The sequence below is a fragment of the Botryllus schlosseri genome, chromosome 1, assembly GCF_051294905.1.
Source record: "Botryllus schlosseri isolate E-star chromosome 1, Bs_hap1, whole genome shotgun sequence".
NCBI classification, from domain to species: Eukaryota; Metazoa; Chordata; class Ascidiacea; order Stolidobranchia; family Styelidae; genus Botryllus; species Botryllus schlosseri.
The window spans coordinates 34,627,870-34,648,738 of NC_137236.1; the positions used below are offsets into that span (position 1 = coordinate 34,627,870).

General features: G+C 40.0%; 3 protein-coding genes across 7 annotated transcripts in view; 1 reads left to right on the forward strand and 2 right to left on the reverse strand.

Moving 5' to 3' along the window:
• LOC145435743 (armadillo repeat-containing protein 1-like) overlaps positions 1–20,869 on the forward strand; it is a 391,422-nt gene that overhangs the window by 321,019 nt on the left and 49,534 nt on the right. The window lies entirely within an intron of this gene.
• The window catches only part of LOC145435598 (uncharacterized), a 260,078-nt gene that overhangs the window by 147,823 nt on the left and 91,386 nt on the right, over positions 1–20,869 (reverse strand). The window lies entirely within an intron of this gene.
• Positions 773–20,767, reverse strand: LOC145435608 (uncharacterized). Of its 4 annotated transcripts, none has more exons than XM_080312911.1 (16): positions 20,555–20,765; positions 19,283–19,462; positions 18,473–18,664; positions 17,817–17,931; positions 14,940–15,089; positions 13,929–14,081; positions 12,780–12,890; positions 10,109–10,207; positions 8,728–8,859; positions 8,141–8,257; positions 6,069–6,191; positions 4,884–4,973; positions 4,427–4,588; positions 3,879–4,031; positions 1,697–1,789; positions 773–1,309 (listed from the first exon to the last, which is right to left on the reverse strand). In XM_080312911.1, exons 1-16 carry the CDS (start codon positions 20,601–20,603, stop codon positions 1,306–1,308), a joined length of 1,923 nt encoding a protein of 640 aa, XP_080169037.1. In that variant the 5' UTR covers positions 20,604–20,765; the 3' UTR covers positions 773–1,305. The 4 variants fall into 4 exon arrangements, with proteins under 4 accessions (XP_080169037.1, XP_080169028.1, XP_080169046.1 ...); XM_080312902.1 differs by having other exon boundaries at positions 8,701–8,859; XM_080312920.1 differs by lacking the exon at positions 12,780–12,890 and having other exon boundaries at positions 8,701–8,859; positions 20,555–20,767.

Genomic DNA, 20,869 nt, shown 5'->3' on the forward strand with positions numbered 1-20,869 from the left:
GTTGGGGCAAGGTTCATAACACGATCGAATATGTTGTAATGCAAATGATAAATCGCACCATCTTTGCATAGACTTCGATCCTGTTCAGAAAGACATGACCGCAGGTAAATAAACAATAATGTTACATCGGTCGAAGTTCGATTACGGTGTATAGACGGGGATGGGGCAGTGAATGTGTGACGGAAATTGCTGCATTTCGAGGCTATATTGAAGGCATTGCATTTTCATGGCGCTCTTGGGAGTGTTCTTTAAGACTGATTGTTTTAAAAGTTAAATGCTCAATTATACCATATACCATATCATAATCATTTCATGTCATATGTGGAAACCGTCATGTGATGATTATTATCTCAGCGTCGAGGTAGCAAAAACACACGCGATATGTTGGGTAATAGGTATGGATGAAACTGTCGAACTCATACCGATATAATACGTATGGCTGGAGTCGCACAAGCAATAATAATAATAATATCAATAATCGCCAGATTATGTTTTCAACTGAACAAGACACACAAAATGTACAATGCGATGTAATGAACACATAGGAGGATGCCGAACGACCAGATGCGGTTGCAGTAGCGTTCTCTTAAACTGACATCCACCTCGGCCTAGGGCCCGGTTTCACAGTTCCTTTTTCGGTGTTAGTCTCTATTCCACGGCTCTTTCTTGGTCTTTCCATTCCTTGTGAGTGCGCTGTTTCATCGGGTCTTTTTCTGATTTCCAAACGATTTAGTATTAGAAATCATGCAGTCACATCATCACGCGAAAAACATCAAATTTTAGATATTTTAATATATAATACATTGCAACTTACTTTACAGACTGCTGAACGCTCAACGAAATGGTAATCGGTTGAAAGTATATCCAGTTAACACAGTATTTTCTGTATAGCCTATTGCAAAAGCAATCAATCGAAAATGCAGATGCATGCGTGTCAGTGTGCCTGTAGAAGTGTTCATGATCGATGTATTATGATGATACAGACGTAAAATAAATTTGACCATTTCATCTCAACTTCTAGTTGCAAACATTAGCGGATCATTAGACATGATATATGTCCGGTCCATCGGCTGGATTACATCCGAAAGATTTGGCTATACCTCGCGTCATATCCCGATGTTTCCAACACATTTGGAATGGAATTTTGTGACATAGTCCAACGTTTATACTGTATAGTGTATATCCTTAATTTCTAGTTTACGTAATCTGGTTAAACACATAATTAAGCAACATTCGTTGGTGAGTCCGGTTTGCGGGTATATTGAGATTCTGGCGTTTTCTTCAGTTCCCAGATGGATCGTCGTTTCATCTAAAAAATAAAACTAGGTCGGTTATACAGACATTAACGGAAATCGTCACAATAGGAACTATGTGATAATACAGACAACGAATAAGCCACACTTCGAGAAACGTTCAAGTTAGACCTCATCAGATGCACAATGATAGCGGCTCCTACCAGAGCTGTTGTGATTTTAATAAACTCCCAACAAGCAGTTTATGGTTTAACTTTCGAGTTGCGACTTCCATTACATGCTACGAAGTACATTGGATTGGTTCATTGTTAAAGACGTCGCCTGTAGCTATAGGAGGTTAAATTGCTGATATGTTATCTAGGAATGTGATGGTGCGATGGAGAATGTTCAATGGTAACTGGTTTGGGAAAAATAAATTCCCCGAATTAAACATTCCAAGTTACCCTGGTGATTTCTTTGTGTCGCCCGTTGATTTCTCAATTGCGAGTTCTGAACTTCGCGCGGTAGGATTCTCTTTCATTTTATCCGCTTGGTACCTTAACACGAATTGGTTATAAGAAAATATGCTGTTGCGGTTCATTTCCTAATTGATATATTCAGTTAAATCCTGATACAACCCGATAGAGCGAAATCGAAGCTCGTATCCTGTCATGTCTCGGACCGTACACGAAAATTTGCCGCTAATTAACACTTTTAGCTCAAATTTGAATCGTAAACAGGATTTGGACAAGGAATTCTGTCATTGAGGAATATAATTTCATCGTATAGACCAGTGGTTCTTAACCTTTCTTCCTCCAGCGCCCCCTTTCAAAAATTATCGTGCTCCAGCGCCCCCCAACCTCATATTGTAAGGAATGTAATAAATACAATGACTAAGAGGGAGGGCCGTAACAGCACTTCGTCAACCCCCCTAAAAACGATTGCCTTGCGCACCCATAGCGTGATAAACCAAACTTCTGAAGGCTTCGCCCCCAAGAACGCCGCAGCGTGATTTCGATGGTAGGCAAAGTTTGTGTGGCCTGGTCGCCCTAAGGTACCAAAATTTTCTATAATGCATGAAGTAATAGGTGGTAATTACATATATAAGTCGCTATAAACTTTTCATCCTCTCAGCCCACGTAATCAGATTTACCAGTAGCGCTGAGTGAGCTGTTGTATGGGTAAATAAAGGGCACGTAATTATTAATTAAACATATTCGGGCGTTCCCGTAGGTACAATTAATTCGTTACCAGGGCCGCAATTCGTCAGCCCCCCCCCACCCACCTAAAAAAAACGTTGGTCTTGGGTTCCCCCATCGGGTGATAAGCCAGGCTTCCGGGGGGCTTCGCCCCCAGACCCTCCTTCGGCTATCCGCTATTTGCTGATACTATTCATCTACATTGGGTGTCCGTTTACTAAGCCAGCTATTGTCGCCTAGACGCCCGAAGCGCGAAAAATTTCAATAATTAATGATTGAATTGGTCAATATGATCGGGAATTGCATGTATATTGATATCAATTTTTAGCCTCTCTCTGCTCACGTAAACAGATTTACCGGTAGAGCTGAATGATGTGTGATTGAAAAGGTAGGACCCCTCAATAATAATTATACATCTTCGTGCGTATACCCGTGGGCAGGAACGATACGGCACTTCGTCTGGCCCCCCGAAAAAACTTAGGTCTTGGGCTCCCATAGGGTGATAAACCGAACGCCCCCCATCACGTTGTTCGCTTTAGACACGAAATCAGCTGTACTGTTTAGCGAGCCAGTGCGAAGCGCGAAAACTTTCGATAATTCATGATAAAATCGGTCAGTAAGATCGGGAATTGCATATATCTTGTAATCAATTTCTTGTCCTCTCTGCTCACGTTACCAGATTTACCGTTACAGCTGAGTGAGGTGCAATGTTCCCTCTAAGCTGCGCAGGTGCGCAGTGCTGACACGGTCTCTGCGCACAGAAATCTACGTTGCGCTCAACAAATCCGAAGTTATGACCTTTTTTTAGTCGTTACGCACTGTTGTCCAAGGGTCTGCGCAGTGAGTTGTTGAGTGTGCGCAGACTCGTCAAAACGTAGAGCGAACATTGTGAGGTGTTTTGGAAACTGTAGGGCCCGTAACTAATAACTAAACATATTCGGGCGGGCGAACCCGTTGGTATGACTTCGTTACATGATGTTATTTCGTGACCTCCTGTCTGCTATATCAAAAAATATAGAATTGCCCAACAGGGATGTCGCCCAACAGGAATATCTAGCTTTAGATATCCCTGTCGCCCAATCGTACTAAACTAAAAGACGCACACGATTATAAATTGTGATTTCTTCACTGGCATGTAATTTTTCCCTGCCAGATGAATTCGTCTTCTGGGGTTCAGATTGCCAAGACAGGAATATTCGGTGCCAGTCATTTAGGCGCCCATGGACAATTAAACGTATATGTCGAAGTTTTTGGTGTTAATTTGCTCTGAATACTCATTAGGGATATGTCCTACCACCACATCATCTACTGCGAAGCCATTTTTCTCCAGCGCACCCCTGAGCCCAGCGTCCCCCTGAGCCCCCTCAGCGTTTCCGCCCCCTTCAAAATCGCCAGCGCCCCTTGGGGGCGCTGGAGGCAAGGTTAAGAACCACTGGTATAGACCTACATCCTTAGTTCATCCACATTAACGTAGTCGGACTGTTTCCTCGATAGGATTCTGTTTGTTATCTTGGACACTGTGATTTCGCTTCCAGACTTTGTACTGCTTGAAGCGTCATCCTTGCTCTTGCTGTTTGAAGCTGCGGTGCCCGATATGGTTCTAGGAAGCATAACCAAATAAACACGAATGGGGAACGGAAGCTTTTGTCAGGGTGTGGCTGAAATATAGTGCGGTAACCAATTGCAAATGTTGGTGACCAATCAATATTTTGTTATCAAGCTCAAATCGTCACTGCGCTTGGAGGAGCTCAGTATTCGAGAAACATATTACATCATATATTTTCAGTTCGTTTAAACATGTTCTGACTGATACGGCCCCGTATTTAATCTTACATGGTCATTGACTTAGGTGGTGAGGGGAAAGAGGAAAAAATAGGGAGTGTACTGGCCAGAAGATGCTTGAAATGCCGATCTGATAAGACCGTGTAAGAGATATTTAAATGTAGTAAAATAGGATATGGCATTTGGAGATGCCGAAAGACAAACGACATATACTTTCTCAGTTCGTCCACATTAACGCAAACGGAAGCCTTTCTCGCAGCTGTTCCGTTTTTTATATTGGACGCAACGATTTCGCTTCCAGAATTCGGGCAACTAGCATCTTCATGCCCACGGTCGCTGCTTGACCCAGGTTTCACTGTAGCATCCGCTGTGTTTCTATAAAGCACAAAAATAGGTTACATGTCATGTCGGCTTCTACTCGTATAGATATGGTTGGAAATCACCACAAGATTGTGATACAGGGTATTGAAATATCGCTCGGAACAGTTCTAGATGTATTTGGCGTCATGCGACGCTTTTGTACCATTAATTGCTAGCGGGGCGCGAAATATTCCGCTAAACAAAACTGAGCCAAATGATTAAAATACGGCATGGTTCACATCGGTAAGTCTTCTGTTCTGTATGATCATTGATCAATAAGCATTTTTAAATGCTACTGCAATGTTATTACCCTTGGGATGATTTAAGAGCTTCAATTTCCGTCCGTTGAACTTCCTGGCTGGATTTTCTCGTTTTATTCTTTGCGTCCTCAGCTTTTTTCCTTCAAACAGGTTTTGCATTTATCATCATTTTATACGATACTTCCCATCTCTGACTCATGAACTGGATAAAGGGATTGATTTGACTGTAGGCATACTCTTACTTAGTTTGACATAAAACAATGACCGGATTTTCCGCTACCAGCAACATAAAAGAGACGAAGTACGCGTTGCATGTTATAATTGCTAAGCTGATGATGATGGCGGGCATACATTCGTATCACAAGTGCTTACGTCGCTCCATCCACCTGTGTATCACCTATGGTCCCAGTATCGACGTGAATGCATGATAATGCAGATGTATATCATTATCCCATAACGGCTGCGCACAAACCGCCAAGGCCAGCTGCACAATGGCGATGGTGTTCACTCATAAAATTAAATTGATGACCATGTATTTCGTGATGTGACCCTGATTACTAACTTTCATTATATACTACATACACCGGAATAGAAAGGGAAAGAATATTGGTGCTTTAAACTGGAACTTCGTCATTCATAGTGAATAGTGATTCATTAACAGTTTGAGGAAATTTGGTTGTGGTCACTAGAGTGTCGTGTGGATTTGGCGACTGCCTGAGTGTGTACCACATAGTATAGCTGGGTACATTTTTGTTGGTAATAGATTGATAGGCTGCATTTTCTCTACGTACTTTATCATCAGCAAACGTTTGAATATGGTTTATTTCGACTGAATACGTGTCAACTCCATGGTACATCCTGGGAAATTATGTTCATTCTGGCCCTGTACCAGTTCATAAGCTGTACAAAAAAACGCTGGAATATTGGAGTACACATACCCCTGGATAATATCTCTTAACAGAATCGTGGTTTCCGTTATAACAGAAATTGCTAAATAGTTGGTGGCTATGATATTTCTTATACCATAATCACCCGTAGACTTAACCGTATGCGCCTACGTTACGAATACAGTATTCAGTATTTGGACCATGCTATTATCTCATGCATTACCATCGTAAAATGCCTTGTACATACATCAGTGAAATAAGATCATTTGTATTGACTCGATCGACTACAGAGACGGATTCTGAGTTTTGGAAAAAGATCATTCGCGGTAACTCATTGAGTATTCTTACTTTCGTATTTCGTCGACTGGTACATAATTGGATTCCCCACGCCTCGATTTGGGCGCGTCATCCTTTCCGATTTCATCTGCCGACTTGGAAGGAACGGGGCCTTGGGCGGTATCTGCGTCATCCCTGCAATTCATTGATAAATATAGGCGGATCTCATTCAGTATGAGTTGCAGGAAGTTTATCCATCGTAACACCGTCAGTAAGACAGTAACGAAATAATTCTACATTTTCCAATGACTCGATTAGATGTTGCCTACTTACACTATTTACTCAAGTGTTTATGTTTTAGGTTAATTCCAATACTACTTGACAGTTTTTTAGGCACACATTTTTACCTTTCATCCTTTGTATTTTGAATAATAGAAAGTAGTTCGGCTTGTATTTGCTTTAAAACTGGGCGTCTGTATACTGATAACTGAACATCAATTCGAAAATTGCAACTCAGTAATATCATTGGTCATTTCGCGTGAGTCGCGAGGATGTACCTTGCTATTTCGAAAGCGGCGACCTACGATCGACTCCAAACAGTACGCCACACAAAAACCAGTTTTACTTTTCGAAGATACTTACCTCAGAGTTTTTCATATCTTCATTTTCTACTTCTACTTGCAATAGAGTAGAAAGTAACGGCATTCATTCTAATTCTACTTGAGTAGCAACGCTAACTACATGACCGCTCCAGTGAATTTGAAGAGATCGATTTACGACCTAAATATATAAAATCGGTTATATTTTACCACAGGACTTGAGAAGATGCGAGCTTGAGTCTTCACTGAATTTAATATCCATCTCGCACGAATGATCTACTTCATTACTTCAATACAAGCGACATCCTGTTACTAGGACCAAGATTTGTTCGCTTGCTCACGAATGAACCTCACGGCTTGAATTGGCTATAGTAAGGATATTCAAATTCCAGAATTTGGGATATTTTAGTCTCGGATAGCCAGTTCAACCCGTTATACTGAAACTTGAATCATGCATTTGATGCTGACAAAATATAGTAGGCCTACAGAATGTACAGATTTTGATATTACAAGGTGAGACTTACATCAGAGTTCGGTAAGGAGCCACGTGACCTATGATTTCATAATGACGAGCTGTAGAATACTTTCCTGGGGGCTGAATTCGTCGTAATTGGGATAGTTCTTGGATAATATCTTAGTTTCATCATTCTCTCAGTGATTTTAATACTTGGTAACCAAACTAACCGTCCCAAATTCGTACTCTTTCATTGTTTTATCACAGCGCTGTGTTGCCCACTAGTGGCTACAATGTAAAGAACGATCCTTATCATTCATAAGGTGTGGGTTGGGTTGGAAGCCGCTTTTCGAGTATACCTACATCCGTTTCGAAAAAGTAAATATATCATCGGCGGAAGTTCCCGTTTCGACACTGTCTTTTTAACTTCCCACCACCGAAACCTTGAATCCTGGTTTTATCGTAATCCAAAACATCACAGATTAGACTAGGGCTGCATTTAGAACAAAAATCAATTTAAAACAAAAATGTTTAAAACAAGGCCCTAATTTAAAACATTTTTTTATTGTTTTTTATGTTTTTTTAAAGCCATGACGTCACGATTATTCAATTGTGACGTAATAGTGGATTGACATTAACAATTGAAAATATAGGGTAAAAATAGCTCCGTTGACGAAACATATATGAACTATTGCTGTTGAAAAGACTATTTTGACGGTTCCAACCATCCCATATCGATATACGCCGGCTATATTGGGTGATAATTGTCCAAAGACTCAAACGTGTTTTTTGTAAAGTATTTACACAATTATGGCATAATTTTACAACTACAAAAAACACAATATTTTTTAAAAAGGCCTTTTTTTAAAACACTGTTCAACACATCTTTTAACCAAAGTGTTTTAAAACACCGTTTGTTTCAAATATAGCCCTAGCCAAAATATTGGCGTTGCGCATGTTTTGCTGTATCATAAACTCATTTCTGTCGCGGTAATAATAGAATAGATATATAATGGCATAAGTGCTGTATTCACGTATTGACTAATATGCCAATGGTGATGCCAGTGATACATATATAACTTGAAACCTACCGTTGCATCATGCTGTTGTCGCGTGGAAGTCCACCTGATGCTTGGTCGCCTGGATTTGAAGTTTCTGTAGTTATTTTTAATTGTATCGTGTCCGTTTTCTTCTTTTCAAGTTTGTTTCTATAAAATTAAAGGAAGAGCACGTAAAAGAACTTATGTGAGCCAACGGGAACGCGCGGTATACGAGTTTACTAAATATCGAACAATCGCTGACTTTCAAGCAACATGTGTGGTATAACGAGTAAAGCCACCGGTATATCTACCTACATGGTCGATTGTGAAATGATCATAGAATTTTGTTCCCTTTTTTCTGCATTCCGTCTAAAGAATACATCTCGGTAATTTAGAGAATCTGTCACTGGTTAATTGCAAAACGATCCTAGAAATCACAGTTTCAGACGAATTCGGACAATTCTAATTGGTGATTGGGTGTAATTGAACCAAATAAAACTTTTACTTGAACACTAGCATAACGCTGTTTCACACCGTCTTCACGAGCCAAATATAATTTGAATTCTTACGGAAATGAGGGATATGTAGGCTATGTATAATTGTATACTTACAATCTAATTGACTCGGCTGTGGCATACAAGGAATCTCCTTGGGGCTCGTTTGCGACGCCGGTATTATCCTCTTTATGCCCGGTTTGCGTTTCCTCTTTTTTGTATGTTAGGGTTCCTTCATTTGGTTCGTTCGCTGTACGCTGCTGCTCAGTTGAGTCCCTTTTATCGTTAATATATTTTAAGGTAACTGGTAAATGGATTCATTCATATTATGTCTAGCAATTCCGTTAGGTAAAACCTGTAACCGCACTCCGAAATGGTTACTCTTTATCCCAAACACGTTCGAAGTCCCTTGTAATTTAATTCCGCATTTCTAGCCTGGTCCGGGAAGCTCTGATGCCACTTCTATACTTGAGAGTTTAACTTTACGATATCACTTCTCTCTAACTAGTATTGCACCAGCTAGTTATTTCTGATATGACCTACGCATAGAACATGGTAACAATCCGTTTTCTGGTTATAGCTATCCTATATTGTGCACTGCACCGGGAAATGAATGTATCTTCCTGCACAACAATGGAAAATAACCAAAACTGACAACAACTCGCGACATGTCGTTTAGACAAACCGCTGAATTGTCTTGTTTCGTTGAGCGAGGTGCAATCCAAACGACGTGTTGCGTGTTCTATTCCGAAAATATCGGCCTTGTTGAGGATACACGTCCATATTATGGATTCCTCAACCCGAACGTGGTCCGTAGATTCGCTACTGGGCAATCGATGGAACCACATGCAGTAGCAGTACTCCTACCTGTACTGATCGAGTGTTTGAAAGCCGCTGCGAGGTCTATTGGCTACAATTGTTTCTCGAGCAAGCATAGACGTTTACAGATTTTTTCCGCACCCTTGTTATGATTCTGGCTAGACGGTTGCTTCATATACTACAATTGCACAATAACAGAGCAGCTTCGTGAATTAACGAGTGCCTTTCATTGCGCATATCGAAAGCTTATTGTATGTGTTATATTACCATACATCGGGGTAACGCACAATGAAGCGAGTACTCGAATCTGATTCCACTATAAATTTTAACGATTGGAGTTGAGTTGGAAGATATGATTTTTTAGTAATGAAATAACACGCTCCTAGCCACTAATAGTTAATTTGTCAACGGTAATTATAGTTTCAGTACTACTTTCTGCTATGGAAGGCTGTAAACATCGAATGGTCGCATCGCAGCATATGAAACAAGTATAGTGCAAAGATACGCAAAATACCGGAATATTCGTGATCAACTCACAGATTTGTCACTAGGTATGGCCGAAGAAATACCAAATAATCTTTAATATGATGTAGAGTCACAAATTTACAATCTCCGCTATTTTGTACATTCATGTTCTTTCATCATGTGCGAGAATTTGGACTCGCGAATGCTGAAATTGTCCGCATAATTGAGAGGCGGTACTTACTTAGCTACGTCATCCGACCGCACGTCCGGGTCCCCTGCGAATTTATCAATCGTATTGTCTGTGGAAGTTTTGACATCTCCGCTGCTGCCCGATTTGTCGCTGCGAATAGTAGATATGCTCTGGATCAGGGGTCAACAACACGCGGCCGGTGGGCGCAGGTCATATTTAGCGGCCCGCAAACCGATATGAGATTTCGAAATAACGCTACCAGTAAAGCGTTTTGTCATGCTGAAATTGACTTCAATTTCAAAATATTGTTGTTGTTTCAAAATAACCTATTCACTTGTGCCCAACATCATCATTCCTCACGAGCTGAACGGGTGCGGTTATGGAAACATCATTCGATCGAGGGACAATCAGCTGATATGAATATAGACATATTGCCTTGACGAGCAAATGACCAGAAACTGCCAAAACCGAGACGCTTAGAAAACGGCTGAATGTTTCTCCACAATATCAAGCTTTAGGAGGAGACAGTCTTACAGCCGGTAACGTGTAGCCTACCGCTAGCCCTAATATCGATTCTTTAGTAGCTGAAAAGTGTTGTTAGGTATATCGTGCGAATCCCATAGTTCAAAATAAAGTGAATTTGATAATCATGATATTTCCTGTTCCTTTTCTACATTTTAAATAAAATATTACTTCGGTTGTGGTAACTATGCCAAACGCTCATGTTAGAGAGCACGGCGTTGTACTGACGTAATGTTTTAAAATGTGGTTGCTCAACTGCGTGGCCTATTTTGTCTCGATATTGCATTCTTGAGGCCCGCGGCCTCTACGAAATTTGAAAAGTGGCCCACGACCCGTTTTGAGTAAGCGAACCCTGCTCTGGACTAGATATTATCAATGTAAAGTCACATATATACCTTAAACTGACCGCAACATATAAGATTTATATATTATCAATACAGATGGTCATTGGTCAGTAGCGAAGTATATATATACTACTACTACTCTTCAGACTACTCGAGTAGGTTTTTCCTACTCGACTACACTTACTCAAGTGGTTCTCTCTTTTGACTACTTCCAATCCTACTTTATAGTAATAGTTGTTAAGGCAAAACTTTATGAAGTAGAATGTAGCTTTGGGGTATATTATTATTATTATTTATTTGGTAGAAGAAAGGGAGTGTCGCCTATCACCGTTAGGTCTTGCGTGCCACGACATTAATCAATTATAATGTGGCAGCAATTCAAATAAATCGATCACAACTAAGCAAATATTCTACCACGTATATTTCAAATGCTTTGGGGTATCTTTGTATCACTTGTACGAGTGGAATTGTCATGACAACGGAGCAAAATGGCTCTTGTATCATCTGAACTAAGTGTTTTTCGAAATATACAAACTCTTGCATAGGCAATAGTGGATGATGCATCTCTCAATTTTAGAAGTAGTCACCAGAGGTGGTCAAAGTAGTCAAGAAAGCTACTCAAGTAGAAGTAGAAGTAGCGACGAAAAAAATATACTCAAGTACGAGTAGAAGTACTTCTTCAATTAGCCACCTGAAACTACTTTAAGTATAAGTAGAGTTGACTGACTTTAAATCTACTCAAGTAAGTAAGTAGTTTTGAAAACAGTCTTAATTCGTTCGCATGGACTGTCAAAAGCTGCAAATTGAGCTATGCGGCTGTTTACCAGAAGACCCCATTTTTGATAATATCATGGCATAGCGCCTTACCCCATATTATAAGGCCCCAAGTTTAGGCGAAGAGCAATACGTAGAAGTTGTATCGGATAAGGTTTCATCACTTCGCCCGATAAGTATACATTAATAACGAATATTGAGAACGTAAAAGTTATATTTAGTGTAGCGTTATTTTCGGAAAATAGAGGCATTATTACTCTGACTTTCATGCTTCAACATGTATGTTCTGCAGACAAAATAACTGAAAGTAATTAGAAGTCAAAGTATGAAACTCGTAATTGAAAGTGAAATACAAATACTACTTCTAAAGAGCAAAAAAATATATTTCATGTCTTTTGTCCATAAATCTTTAAAGGTGATCTGCTAAAACAGGTGTACCGTTAAAAAAATCCTGATTTTCCAGATTAGCAAGACACGCAATAGGCTGCTAGATTACGATATTATAGGTCATTGCTAGATTGCGAAACGGTAGTTTCAAACGTTATGGTGGGCTATCTTTACTGTGATGAAATATTTGATATGGGCGACAATGCGGTGTGCGAGGAACCAAGCAATCTGATACCTAAATTATATTAACTGATACTTTCATGAAAACATACTTGTCACTCCATCACTACTATGCGCGAAGCGCAACAAAATTTCTGGACTTTACTTGACTTTTATGAATAATAAATGTTGGTACTCCGTGAAAACAGTGCCGAAATTCCTCAGGCTATCTTTCGCATTGGGGGATTAAACTACTTCTACTTGACAATATGAAAATAGAGAAAAATAAGTAAGTAGATCACAAAATATTACGAAGTAGAAGTAGAGAAAATCAGATCTACTTGCATAAGTACCAGAAGTAGAGGAAAACTACTTGGGTACTTCCAAAAAGGTAGATGTACTTCGTTACTGGCCACCTCTGGTAGTCACCTCCAAGTTACTGCTACAAGCATGCTATGTCTCAGCCAATCTTGTTACGTCGCAGCGCCACTTTTCTGGCTCTGCCTGTGTCCTCACTCCAAGTTTCTGAGACTCACTTTTCCGTGTCAGTATCTGAACTCGAGGGCGTATTCGTCTCAGCAATCGTTGAACAAGCGGATAACGAAGTACTTCGCTTGCCTTTTATCTGCACCAGTTCGAGCTTCTTCCTAAGAATGTAGACAACATCCCAGAATCAAATGAAATCTTTCCAAGTCAAACAGTCTAGAACTGGAGAACATGTGAGAACTGGAGAACATGTAAGTATAGCCTATACTGGAACTACAGAGATTGGAATATCTAATGGATTGAACCATTGTTATATTTGTGAGGTGCATTGTCACAGTTGCGTATGAATTTGAAGGCGATAGTGCATTGTGCATAAATATTAGTTTAACGCTATCCCGGATAATACAACATTATATGAAGTCTGTTAAAAAAAAACAGCAATAATGGGACAGGAATTTGATCTTCGATTGTATGATGTTAATATTTAATATGACTATGTTACATTTCCAAATCTCAAATAACCTGGTAGTTAGGTTTGCGTCTGAAATCGTTTGTATTGTATGAGAAAGTTTTGTATTGTATTATTGGGCACAACACACTGGGGCTGATCGATTTTTTAGGTCTTGTGCTCCACGACACGAATTTCATAATGTCCATAGGTCTTTTGCTTTTTGGTATTCTTGGGAACGTCTTTGAATCTCTCTCGCAGTCATTCTTCATTCTCTCTCGCTCCCATGCGTCCCCATTGTTGTCTCTGCTGCCGACTTATAGCACGGCTTTTACAATGCTTTACCGTAGTAGTGAGGTCGGCGATGAGGAGCCCAGAGACACCTCCGACGCGCAGAAGTTGGTCAGAACCGGGATTCAAACCCACGTCCATTGGTGTCGGGAAATATGAGAAAATATTACTAATCTCTTAAAATGATTACAAGAAAGAGTCTTGTGGGTCGTGCTCTCGAAAGAATTGAGAAACATAGACTGTTATCATATAGTAAATATTATATACAATACAAAACTGTGATGGCAATCTTAATATGCAACCTGTAAAAGACGGGTTCATGATTTAGATGTTCCCTCTGCGGTATACTATATGAGAATATATTATACAAAGATACATGCCCATCGCCCAAGCCTTCGAAATCATGCAACACCGTGAAATAGAGATCTCCAAATCGTATACAGGTAGTAGCATAACTTACGCTCTGACTTCTTCGATGTCAGCCAGGTAGTTGCATCTGCTTTCAAGGCGAATTTTTCTCTTCGAGCTACTTTTCTCGTGTTTCGATTTCGATTCCGATTCTTCCGTCTCGGATTCACCACTTTCATCTTCCTCCGAGTCCGAGTCTTTATTGCTGTATGGAAAACTTCGTGTGATGGGATTGCTCATTGTTGGCCAATATTATGGAGTCGAAATATTTGCGGTTTTGATTAGAGTCCTCTTCGGGTGATAGATAATCAGCCCGGCCTGTGCCTGGTAAAATGGTCTGACCGGGGCCTACAATATTCGTTATCGTAGCTCCCGATTGGACTATATACACTGATCTCTAAATGTAATGCATTATCAGCGATATTATGTGTAGTAAAACACCGATCTACGAAAGTTTGATAACCAGGACTTTCCAACTTACACGCAATCTGTTTTGAAAATCAGAGTTACTTTACTGATATTTGAACAAATAGGCCTACATATATAATCCAAATTCAGATTTGTTTCCGGAGGGCCGAGTAGTTTTGCTGCTACTACTGCTCAAGTAGGGTATGTTGTTGAATATACCAGTTGTCAATGTTTTGAATCGACTCCTATACGCACTGCGAGAACTAGGTAATTTTAATTGTCTCATCTGATTGTGATTAGAGGTAAAAGCCGGTAATCTAATTATAATCTAATTTGTGATATTCTTCTATGCTCCAGTTTCAATTCGAATGTAATTTATCGTTTTTTCTTAAAATGATACGATAGAACTATACAGTGCGAAAAGAGCCAAGCTTGCTGTACACGTACTGACGTTTTCCATTCTCGTGACAACGAACTCTGACTTGCTATGAACTGATCTTAATATCCAAGTTTTCGCGAATTCAGTAATTCTAATTCAAATCTAACTTAGAAAAGCTGAGAAATTTAATATTCTAGTTGTCCAAATGTCCAAGTTGGCTACCAGCATAGCTGGGCCATCATCCGAGGCTCTCTCAATATTCCTAATGTTAGACACCTTTTTCTTGTGAACGACGTCATTCTCTCGGGGTCGTCAGATTGTTCCTGAGCGTCGTCAGATGACATAGGTCGCAGTTCCATAGTGATCCTATCTTCGTTTTCTGCCATCTCTACATCGGTGATTCGCTTCTTCGATGCCCGACGGGTTCTGTGATTGACGCACGAAAGTAGAATGTTCGTATAAACTTAACGCTTGCGAGGAACCAAAAGAGATAAGCGTATATTTGCCTTTTCAAATATAAACTCAGTTCCGGTTTTGTGTGTAGAATCCGGGTTGCATTTCGTTACACGACCATATCCAGTCCAGTAATGACTCCAAATATACATTCGGCAGACGTATAGAAAGCGAAGAGTATGCCAATTTTTAAATTTAAATCCGGTCACGCAATATTCTTCTGTACGAACAAGTCCATATTCTCAATTACATTCGTTACATAGAGTGTCAGGTCATTTCGATCATTTCAATTAGCTTATTATTAATGATGATATATCATATGTTCGACCTGAAAGATCATTACTTTATCAAATATGCTGGAACTCAAGAGTAGAACAGTACGGAACAGATCATCGCCGGACCTGACGTAAGGAGCAATATCCCGCCGCCCATCCGACAGTCGCCGAGCATGTCCACATTCAAGTCGAAATACAAGCAATTTCTACTGAATGAATAAGTCAGCCCGCTAGTTTACCCGACCATGATCTGACATATCAATGTCGCCTTCCGTCACATGCCACCTCATTTTGTCGCTTGTCCCTTATATTATCTTCTTTTACTTTTCATTCAGTGTGCATGACTCCTCTGTTCATCGCCAAGGCCCAGGTCACCTACCTGATTTCAAAGTGTTTCAAATCGCTTCAACACCTTCCTAATTTTTCATTGTATCACATTCTTGTGGTGTATTGATCTGATGAAATTGTAGATTTAAAGTGAGTACTGAAATGATTACTGCAGAGTGCAGATGTCATCAGATTGTGGAACCACTTACTCTTAGCAATACGACAGTTAAAGCATTACCTGAATATTTCATTTTTATGTGCTATGTCATCATAGCGTTACCATATTTTGGAAATCTGAAATGAGGACATGTACTTTTTCAAATTTTCAGACTACAATACTGGAGTAAAATCCGGAAAAATTGCTCAATTTATTCCGAGTCTGCAGTTGGTTGACTAAAAATAAGGTCAGCTTTCTGTATCAACTTCCGAAATACCCGCCGCAACGTTACTTGAGTACTAATTTCCTATATCTCAGTTTGTTTGTTTGTTTTGGGGGTATTCATGGTGTTTGTCGACTACTATGGTCATTTACACAAGGCCGATATTCTTCTTATTTTCCGTAACTGCCGACTTATAGCACGGCCCACCTCTAGGCTTTTTGTAAGACACCGCTGACGCGGATGAGGTGGCGAGGAGGAGCCTAGGTTAACCTCCAACACTTAGGTATCGCAATTCGGAATATATTGAATATATTAACATGGATTTCGCAAAAATTTTCAAAAAAGAGGACATTTGGACGTCCTCCGAGGACACTTTCAAAAATGTCAAAAAAGAGGACAAATTCTCTTAAAAGAGGACATAAGGTAACCCTATGCCATCAGCCATCATATATTACTTTTTAATGCAAACACATGCTCTGGGCTACAGGATTTGAGCAGCAACCAAATGAAATTCGGAAAGCCAATCATGTCTTTGTTTGAGATGCGGATCAGGACAGTATAGTTCAAATGTTTAATACCCGGCGGAAAAGGGGGAGTATTTAGTTTCAGTTGCGTGACTTCATTTTTGGAGAGAGGACTATGAGTCGTGATACATATCTCCAGACGGGCGATTGGTGATGAGCGCCGCCATTTATTCTTTTAAAACAACGATAAACTCTCATGCTAATAATTAGGGCAAGTTTCTGCAACTTTTTTTACAGATTTTAACAGCTTCCTAGATACTCAGAATTTATGTACAATGATGTTTTAAGCTGTTTGGAGGGATTTTATAGTGCAACTTTTTGCAACTTTTCTCTATTTTTCATACCAAATTTTACTGCAACTTTTATCAAATATTGTGTCAAAATGTAAAGGAGTGATTTAAAATCATGCTATAAACTATTTCCGGTATAGTTCTATTCTCATTGATTTGCATAACAAAAAGTATGATGGGTTAGCTGCATCACTGTGTTATCTATGACACAATGGTCTGCAAGCAAAAAGTTCAACTACCCCTGCCAAACACGACTGTGTCCGAACAATACGTAAGTAGGTCGCTTTTGTAATTCAGTCGTTTGAATATGAGATAGTTTCCCATTTCACGAACGCCCATGCGAGACTGCTGCCAAAATTACATTTTCACTACATCACCATATTCAGTCTTTTGATTTTCCTAAAGTCGCCTAGGGTCAAGTTTGCAAACCTAGGGGGTTTAGGGTGAGTTATTTGACTTGTTTTAGGGGTAGGGGGTGATCGCTATACTGTTTGACTTTTTGGGGGAAAATTATTCCCGCATTGCGTAATTTTCTTGCTGTGTGTAGGGGAAAAATATAAATTTTGGCGGTCTCGCCAGAATGTCCGTGAAATGGTACAGCAACAAATTTGACGACCTGCAGAAACTAGGTTATACAACATAACCTTTCGAGTGTCTCATACCCGACTAATACAACAAAAATTATAAATGCAACTTTTTACTGCAACTTTTTCCAAAATTAAGTGCAACTTTCTCGCGATTTGAGTGCAACTAAAACCAGCCCTAATAATAGTAAAATGCCCAGCTTGATGTTCATTATACTCGCTGTCTCGTCGGCCAATAAATGAATCCTGCAAACTACAAAATTGGGTTGTCGCGCGTATAATTGTATTGATTCGAAAATCTTCTAGTTCTCTGCACTCACTCGAGAATAAATTTAACGACGAGAAGAAACACGACGACAAGAAGTGTTGCTATTGCTGCTGTTATTGAACTCGCTACCGAGTCCATCATGCATTCAGCGTTTTGTTCCGGCTCGTCTAGAAATGAATGGAAGCGATTATTAGGGACACATATAGGCATGCAGTAAGATCTCGGAGTCATTCTATATTTACATATATTCTAAATTAGATTTCTAATACATGTTGTATCGTCATACCATGGGAAAAGTCATTATAATATAGTATTTGGTTGTGAGCTGAAGTGTGCGTAAGTGAAACATCCTTTGGGCTGTTTTAGGACCGGTCGGCAAATTCAGGCGGTTCGTAGGCCTACCGGTTCTGCAGAACCGTTAAACGAATTTTGATGAGATCAGCGAACATTTTAGCATTTCTGGTTACTATAAATGACCGACAGAGAAACATAAAATTCGTGTTGGAACCGGCTGACAAAAATTTGGATCTGACCACGACTCGCCATTTCGACTAACAATTTAAAATACCCGATAATACCTATAACTAAAATGGTGCCACATGGAAATCGTGCAATCGTATTTGAAAATAATATTATAACCATTTCTTGCGGCAGAAGGCATCAAGTTACAGCCGATGCCACCCCGTGTCTCGTATATTCCGTTATTACCTGTCGTGCAGTCTTGATATCGGTATGACATTACAACGGAGCTCCCTGTCTTCACTGTCGCTAACGTGGGCGAATCCATTTCATGATTGTAAGTTTGAATATACCCTTCGTCGCACCCTCGGAATGACACTGGACACTCTTTATGCAGGTAGACAATGCAAGAAATGTATTTCGGGTTGATCGAGCCGATATCTGTAATCAGGAAATAGTAGCGCAAAATAGAGTCGGGGATTTCATTATACATCTAGATTTGATTAGGCGTTCTTATGTTTATCCAAGGAAACAGGATTTTAGTAGATCTATCCGTCGCAAATGCTTTGTTTTTGTTTGTTTTTCGGACACGACAATCATTGACCGTATGTATATAGAAAACGGGACGTCTCGGTTCTCTTTGGAATTTTTTTTGACTCTGGTTAAATTTTCGTGTCAATTTTTAGTTTTCCGTTGTTTGATATCCATGTGTAGAAACTAGCATTGGAAATTAGTTATCTCTTAAACGCTTTTGACAGAATGTTCTCATGAGTATACAATGACGATTGACAAGGTGATCTTGATCACTCTCTCACTCTTGACAGATAATCTTTTTATATACCAATTTACAGGGACTAATGGTCGCTTTTGTCTCCCCCAATACTTGGTTTACAAATTGCGGGGCATGTTCGATGGCCACCTCTCAAATAGCAATATTCAACAAATGTCACGTTTCGAAATGAAAAACCTTCCGTTTATAACCGGGAAATATCTAAAAGCGCAAGCTTTGGCTTGATTTTAGAACTATTTTTCGGACAATGGTTCCATCCGTTAACTTACCCGGGAATTCAACCATCCCCTCACTCTTTTCGCTGTCTATTTCAATGACAGTGGCAGCACCTTCCGGTGCTTTTGGTATCTCCCATTGTTTGCAGCTTTCACTTCCTGGTGGGCTGTTGTATTGGAATTCCGTTCCTTTGCAGATTGTACCGAGACCGACACACTGCGTCAATTGCATGGCTATGAAGGAAAGGTCTGAACTGAATTCATTTAGCGAATTCCTTTGCTTTTTCGCACTTGGTCGCACACTTCAGTGATGGTATTGGTCTATGTGTAGGAAACAATTAGAACTTGAGGGTGAAAATCATTTTTTGCCCCAATTCTATCCAATTTACCCGAAAGAGAGTTCAACTATTACCAGGGAAACAAAACTGTTATGACCCTTTATAACAGAACTATATACTAATTCATCATACTCAGCGGTTCCAATATTAATGTTCAGTACGATAGGGACTTGGACTCTGGTAAACTGGACTGTCTGATACATTTAATCAACCGGAAACGCCCGAGAGTACTGTTACATCATGCAACCTATGTATTTACAATACCTGCAATATTTACCGCGCTATTAGGAAGTCGCTTTCGCTACACGATTCAATCCCTGATAGACTTTCTTATGGTGTCCACCTGGGACATGAAGTTTCATTCATGAACAAACAGGCATGGTCCAAAACGCCCTAGTTTACGAGAATCACCCGCTATACATTAGGGCGGAGCATGGACCGAAGTCGGATTGGATATCCGGGCGGATTTTCTTATTTTTGGCCGGAGCCCGTTTGGAACCGGATCAGTACTTTTTCTGGCACGGCCATAGCCGGATCAGTAGTTTTACTAAGAATATGACAGTCTTACCCTCTTCCACTCTCAAATCAATTTAAAATGAAACGTTCATGGGAATAAACCGCATGCTAAGTCCAAGTTGACGGAATTATTCCAGATGAGTGTTGGTTTGGATCTTTGAGTTTTTACTGCCCTGTTTGCATTGTTTCAATCAATATTCAAAACCACCCTGTGAGCAGATAATTATCATCGTAGTTTTTCGGACCGGAGTCGGACCAGAGCTTTAAAACACAGGATTGGAGTATAGGACCGAAGAATTGTGACGATTCGCAAGCATGCATGCGACATCTCCCTCTGCCTAATGCCCCAAGCAACAGCGTTCGACCTGGATCTTTCGGTTGTCTTATCGTGTCAGTCACTTGCCTCGATATTGTCATTAACTACTAATTAAAATTCACAATTCACAAATTCAGTATACAGAAAGTTATATACCTGTCAGAGTCAATGCAATTCCGAAGGCGGTCGCGGCATATCCATCCATAGTGAAGTCGGCAGATTATTACGTGTCCATTGTTTATATCTATCTTTCTTATTTTATGTTACGTATATCGTTAAAATTGCACACAGAACCAAATGGCGTGTCCCATTCTTACTAAACAGTGCCGTCACTTTCTTATGGTCCTCATTATTATTACGGAATACTAAACTGTTTCTTCCGCTCGTTCGGTATGCACAGATTAACGGATCGCTGTTAAGGGTGGCACCCTCTTAGCGAATAAAATGTATGCTCACACCGTAGCGTACCAT